This window comes from Pituophis catenifer, unplaced genomic scaffold (genome assembly GCF_029215685.1).
Source record: "Pituophis catenifer annectens isolate HBS135680 unplaced genomic scaffold, rPitCat1.0.hap2 SCAF_1, whole genome shotgun sequence".
NCBI lineage: Eukaryota > Metazoa > Chordata > Lepidosauria > Squamata > Colubridae > Pituophis > Pituophis catenifer.
This window is the reverse complement of record NW_027256881.1, coordinates 305,367,697-305,374,714: the sequence shown is the minus strand read 5'-3', so window position 1 is coordinate 305,374,714 and position 7,018 is coordinate 305,367,697. Positions and strand designations below refer to the sequence as shown.

General features: G+C 35.4%; 1 protein-coding gene across 2 annotated transcripts in view; it reads left to right on the top strand.

Annotated features, from left to right (window-relative positions):
• The first annotated feature begins 1,181 nt into the window (after positions 1 to 1,181).
• The window catches only part of PTPN21 (protein tyrosine phosphatase non-receptor type 21), a 51,104-nt gene continuing 45,267 nt past the window's right edge, over positions 1,182 to 7,018 (top strand). For both annotated transcript variants that reach the window (XM_070941179.1, XM_070941169.1), the window contains exon 1: positions 1,182 to 1,426. In XM_070941179.1, the coding sequence (XP_070797280.1) occupies positions 1,247 to 1,426 (180 nt within the window). In that variant the 5' untranslated portion in view covers positions 1,182 to 1,246. The remainder of the gene's footprint in view (positions 1,427 to 7,018) is intronic.

Genomic DNA, 7,018 nt, shown 5'->3' with positions numbered 1-7,018 from the left:
GGGAGTGGGAGCGTTAGCAATTATCACCTTCCTGCTGGCTTCTACATTGATGTTGCTTGTGAGAAGCTGGCAGGGAGTATAAGAAATCAGACCTCCTCCTCATCCTTGACTTGATCCACAGCACTGTATGCCACTTTGCTGGGGGAACCATGAGAAAAACTACCCCTGCTCCCCACCTGGGTCTTTCCCAAGAGCCCTCTCCCTACAGGGAGGAAGAGGGCTTACCCATCAACTACCAACCCACCTCAGCCTATCTTGCCAGCAGCATCCAAGTCACTTCCTTGTCCTTCCCTCATCACCCACTGCTATTAAAAGACATTTCAAATTTCAACCTCAATTTCAAAACAGCCAACTCCAACCAGCTGATTGCATGCAGGGATTAGGGAGGTAGGAAAGAAGGCAGGATATAGCCCTCCCATTTTACCTGTGCCACACAGTCTATGGGTTTCTGAGAAATGTAATCTATTGGCATTGTGGTGCTTAAGCAGCCACAACTTTTCCAAATTTCATTCCTGTAGGAGTCATGGATCCTGGCATTCTGTAAGTTAGTTCATTTGAATTATCTTGATTCAATAATTGTTGCCCTATAATGTCTGAATTCTTCCAGTTGAATGGTACAAACAGACTCGAAGGTTTAGTATTATATAAATAAACATGTACTGTAATTTCTATTTAGATTTGATTACCAAAATTGGTTATAAATTTGGTTATACAATGTTTACATCTCTCAACTAATTATTAGAAAAATTAACATTATATCCCAGAAAAAATGTGAGAGACCTGTTAACATGATGTGGGAAGATCTCAGTTCAAATTTTATCAAAACTGTTAATTTATGACATGTGGTCTTACCTTTAATCTTTTTTCTCTTTTTTGCTATTTGTTTGAAATGAATAACATTTCTTGTAAGGATATTAGGGAATATTTATGGATGTGCTAATTAAGTAGTTGGAGAATGTTAGATAAAAAGTAATTATACCATAGTGAATAATATGTGGCTGCTTTAAATTGGTCTTATAAGTTATTAAATGTGAAAATACCTCCGAGTCTTGTTTTAATTAACTCAGTTTCTCCCCCTTTCTTTCAGAATTTTTGTGGATGTTTCCTTTATTCAGAACTTGGAAGAAAACCTGCCACTTTTTAATGGCTGCTGCTGCCGCTGCTGGATGATCATCTGAAACTCTTAATAGAAGAGAAAATTGCCGGGTGGTTTTCTGTAGCTTTTTGTGAATGAGTGAAGAAAGAAATGCCTCTACCTTTTGGGCTGAAGTTGAAACGAACTCGACGCTATACAGTATCTAGCAAGAGCTGTTTGGTAGCCCGTATTCATCTGCTTAACAATGAGTTTGTGGAGTTCACACTATCGGTGGAAAGCACTGGGCAGGAAAGTCTGGAGGCTGTGGCACAGAGACTTGAACTTCGAGAGGTAGGAAAGGTGGCTGTTGGCATCTCCATCTTGGAATATAAAAGGATTAAAAATTGTAGTAGGTCAGCTTCAGTTTTACATTTACCCTATTACTATTGTCTGCTGTCCACAATATGTAGTTATTCAAGTGTATTGAACAAACAGCAATTTTGTCACCTGTCACACAATTATTTTTGACTGAAAGTAGCAGGAAGTAGCAGAAAGTATTTTATATAAAAAACAAAGCAGGTATTCAGTCAGTGATGTAGAGTTCCTCCATCATTTTTCTGCACAATGGCTTCTCCAGCATTTATATTTGGTTTTGATATTGTTCGCTGCCCAGAGTCAATTAGATTAAGATGGGCAGCTATATAAATTGAATAAATAAATAAATAAAGCAGTCACCTAAAAAAACCTGGATTGTGCAAATTAAAATATATCTCTACAAGTGTGCCCACATGTAGGATGTAGCAAAGGCTGTAAAGAACTAAGAACGAATTGTGCTATAAATACCTGAGAGATTATACTTAGATTGCCTGGAGTAGTAAGGTTACCGTCTAGAAACAGACAATATGAAAATCAAGCAGAAAAATAGAAACAAACATATTCTTTCCTTTAGCAAGAGCAATTTCATTGAAATGAAGTAATGTCTACAGACATTACCTGTGTAGCAATTATAATATTTATCTATCAAGATTCTGCTTCATATTTACACTCTCCACTGAACATCACTGACATGGTTGTTTGTATTGTCCTGAGTTCATTAAAAAGCCTGATAGTATTATCAGTACATAATTATTAATCCAACAATTTGGCAAAATGTTGCGCTAGTATCCCATTAATATCCCATTCAGTTTTCCAACCAATGAGCCAGCTATATTTTTTTCAGCATATTCACTTCCCAATCTGAACAGATTACAGACTGATGTTGATAACACCAAATGTGTTCAGCACAACAGGTGTGGCTCATTAGGTTTATTTGTCTCTGAACATTTTTTTATTTTTGTAAGAGTAAATTTTAGAGTTATCTCTCTCGTGTTTTTCAGTACATTATTTTTCATTAGCTAATTAGCTAATTTAGGGCATGTATAGTTTGATGTTATTCTTGGATAATAATGTAGAAGCCTGGATGACTTTAAATTCTTTACATTAAGAACGGGACTTTTCATTGTTCCTTCATTCTTAGATTGTCCAGGAGGAAGTTACGTTGACTCAAAAATAAAAGGTCTCATTTAGATCTCTTTATAAGGCTGAGCAGGAGTTCCTTGGTGTTGCACAATAATTTTGTTACAAACTAATACGTGGACCAGGTCACTGGTATATGGGAAAATAAATACTATTGATCTCCAGACAGGAAGCTTTCTCTGCATATAAATGTTTTCTATACTGGAAAAAATGAATCTTAGGCAGTCTTGCTCAATACATGGTGAAATTGGAGGGCAATCTGAATCTACTGCAGAAGTTATTATCCATATTTTCCATTGGACAGGTTAATAATTCCTTACTTTCCTCTGTTTTTTTCCTAAGCAGCTAAGTTCAGCTTTCATGATTGTTAGGTAGCTCTGTTGTATCAGAAAAATATAACATTGGGCTAAAAGATGGTGCTAGGCCATTGTGAGCTTATTGTTTTAGTGGGGATTTGAATTTGAACCTCACAAATTCTAGTACAATAGTCTAATTGTTACCCTGTTAAAAATCAGATTTAGGGTATTAAAACCAGACTACAAAATTTTAAAGGATTCCCCTCCTCCACCGCAATAAGCATTCTTGCAGAGATTGTTTTGGAAACAAAGTATGGACAGGCAAGGGAAATAGGCACTATGCAAACATGTAAGCAACATTCCTCAGAATATTCATTGCAAACAGAAAATATGTCTGTCATCTAACTAAGTTCATTTTAACAAGCTTTTGGTTTTAATCACTCCCCCCACTACATTCAAAAGACATTTTGATCATCTTCCAAGTTTTGGATATTTCTGAGGAAAACTTTCCATATCTATACACTAAACTCTTGTGTCTGTAACCTTTAACTAGGTGAAACTATATATCATAGACCAACAATTTTTGAACCAAAGTATTTTAAATGGGCTTACAAAATTGTCCAAAAACTAAAATCCATGATTCCTATATAATTGAAATTTGGTACATTTTGTGACATAAAATTATCATTAAAAATGTATGCTAATACAAAAAGTCATTAAATATTTCCTATGTACAACTTCTGATGATTGACTGTACTATACAGTTCAGCATGTTTTACTTTCAAGGCAGATACATCTCTGAATATATTCCTGAATTCTTAAAACCTTTTCCAGTGAAGGCAGTACATTAGAAGCTTTTGCCATTGTTGAAGTCATTGTAAGGAAATATCTCTGAAACAATGACCCAACAAGTCATGGGTTGTCTAGTTTTCTACTACGGCCAGATATCTTGCCTGTTTGAGGGGATTTGTTTTTAAATTACATTTTATTTCTACTTTATCCTAAGGAGCTTAGGAAAGCATACCTTTAAAATACGAGGTAGATTAGGCTGAAGGAGAAACTTTGGCTTAAGGTCATTCAGTAAATTTCATGACTTAATAACTAGGTTTACACATTCTGCTAAGTGTTGATTTGTTTGAAACATGTATACACTACATACCTTCACACATAATACTGATTCTTAAACCATCATAGACAACTGCAGCTGGATTAACATATCATTTTATGACAAACAGGAAGACACTATAGTGAAGTTTTAGGAGCCCCCTTGGAAGATGCATAGAAAATGGAAGACGGGAGGGCATGGATAATGTCCTTGGAATGAACATCGAAATACTAAGTAAGCAGGGGAGGCTACAAATAGGACAAGTTGTCGAGTAGCTTCTCTTTCTTTCAGGTTGCAGCCTAACTAAGGAAATCAACATGACATCAGTGATGATCCCTTCCAAAACCCTACTCTTTAATTCCAGAATACCAACTGATAAAAGGACTATTATCTATGATTTAAACCTTTATGAAAACAGCTGAACTAAAGACCTGACTGACAGAAGAAGTGAAAATTCATCCTTCCCATCTTTGTCTACTTGAGCTATTCTGTTATACAAAAGACCAATAATGAAAGATAGAGGGATAGCTTAGTCATGATCTACATCAGTGTTTCTCAACCTCAGCAATTTTGTAGATGTGTGGACTTCACCTCCCAGAATTGACCAATTGGTGGATTCTGGGAATTTAATCCACATATCTTAAAAGTTGCTGAGGTTGAAAAAAACTGATCTACAAACATTCTATCTCATTGACAAAATGCTTGACATTCTGCCATTTTTCTGCCATTTCATGCATACTAATGGGTTTGGATATAGATTCTTAGTGAAAAATCTGAAGCATTTTGTAATAGTATTCATGCAAGTTGACCTTGTTTAGCTTACAACTAAAATATTGTATTCTCTGATTGGAAGAGAGTTTACTGCTCTACTTTGAATAGTTGCACTTTATATTCCATATCCCCACCTTTTTAAAAACAAAAATAATGTTACAAAAACAAAAATATGTTACAAAGACAGTCCTAAACTTATGACCTAATGATTGTTTGCAATCACGATGACCTTGGAATGAGTGTTTTGTGGCCCATAAAGGGCCATCAAGAAAAGAAAGGAGTTTTTTCTGTGGTAATACTAAGATACATTTATTTACCCAAACATTTGAAATGATTTTATAGCATTTGTCTGCAATTTATAGATTTTGTTACAACCCAGTTTGATGGAGGATTGTTTGTTTTATTTTGATTATAGTACTCACATCTTTGAATCCATTCTGATGAATGACATACTAGAAATGAAATAAGAAATATAAACCATGTTTATCAGTAAATAGGATGTAATCTAAATCATGACTGATATATTGGGATGTCGAGATGGTCTCTTGCCTTGGCACATTATTAATAAATATATATAATGTGAACTTGCAAATCTTAGTATTTCTAGGTACCGGTTAAAATTTCTCTTCAAAATGTAACATTTTAAATATTATGAAGAGGACATTATCTAACACATTCTATTGTATGGTTATATTTCTTATTTCTAGATTTGTATTCTCTGTTTTGAATTTTGGTTCAAGTTATTAAAAAATAGGTCACAAATTAGTCAAGAAAATTCTTTTTTGTCTTTGTGGTTTATTTTATTACAAGTGTTTATTAGGAGATTTAAAAAATAGTCTGGGAGCAGATATTTCTAGCAGGCTCAGTACTGTGGACTATTTTTATCCCATGCTACATGTTTCTAATTAATTGGAAAAATTAATAGCCTTATAAGTAAGTGAGCCACTGAGTCCTGACATTTTTGAACTACTGCTTAAAGTAATTTGCATTATGCAATCATAAATGCTTGCTTCTAGAATACTAGGACTACAGTACATCACATGATAATCCATACTGAAAGATAAACAGATTCCTGTGGTCATTTGAACTTAAAAGTTAGTTGTAGGAATTGAGGGTTTTCCCCCCTTGCCTTGTCTTTGCTAATCCTCCTTCATCTGAGGCTGCTTGACTCAATCCCCAGCAGCTGGTGTTTTGCATTACTTTTGTGAAGCAATTTGTTATGTGGTTTCAGCTTCTAGATGGTGTGAAAATATCTTAACCATACTTGGAAATATTTTATGTTCCCAGTTTCAAGAAACATAACGTAAAATATCCATCTAGTTCAAGTCTTCTTAGTTGTCAAGATTAAGTAAATCCATTGTAACAGTCTTAATACCATTATCAAAGAATGAGTCAGTACAATATTGCTATATGTAAAGCACATTTAAATATATACATTTATGTTGCTTGTTTCCTACAATTATTACCTCTTAACCTTTGTCCAGAACCTGGTGTCTATTTTTTTGTTTATGTGAAGTTTGCCTTGTGTGACAATTAGAACTAGTGCTGAAGAAATAACTCTTCAACCAGGTTTTGCCTTCATGACCACTGCAGGGTCCATCAATCACATTGCCATTCACATGCTTTGCAACCAGCAGGCAATTTCACTAAGCAAAAATTGTAAGCTCAGGCATGGTTCACTTTTTTTTTTTAATTTGATTTATATGCCACCCTTCTCCGGAGACTCAGGGTGGCTTACAATGTGTTAAGCAATAGCCTTCATACTTTTGTATATTTTTACAAAGTCAGCTTATTGCCCCCACAAACTGGGTCCTCAATTTACCTACCTTAGAAAGGATGGAAGGCTGAGTCAACCTTGAGCCTGGTGAGATTTGAATTTACAGTAATTGCAGACAGCTTAGTGTCTGCATCACTTTACTTCATGATCCAAGGGAAGTAAGGTGTAAGCCTAGCCATGGTCACATGCTTTTCAGCTGAGTGACCAAGTTGCTAGTCCCAGTAGTGCTCACTAAGCAAGTAAGGTAGTTGCTTACTAGTTGCAGTAAGGTAGAAAGGTGTGTATCTTGCTTACACATGCAGTCAATTTGTAATTGTAATAGATAATGATCCCTGCTTGAATAATTGACTATCCTAATGCAGAGCAAGTATGGATACACATAGACTCTACAGCACAGGTGTCAAACTCACGGCGTCATGTTGCCATCACATGACGTTTCACAATGTTTTTCCCATTCACGGAACTGGGATGGGCGTGGC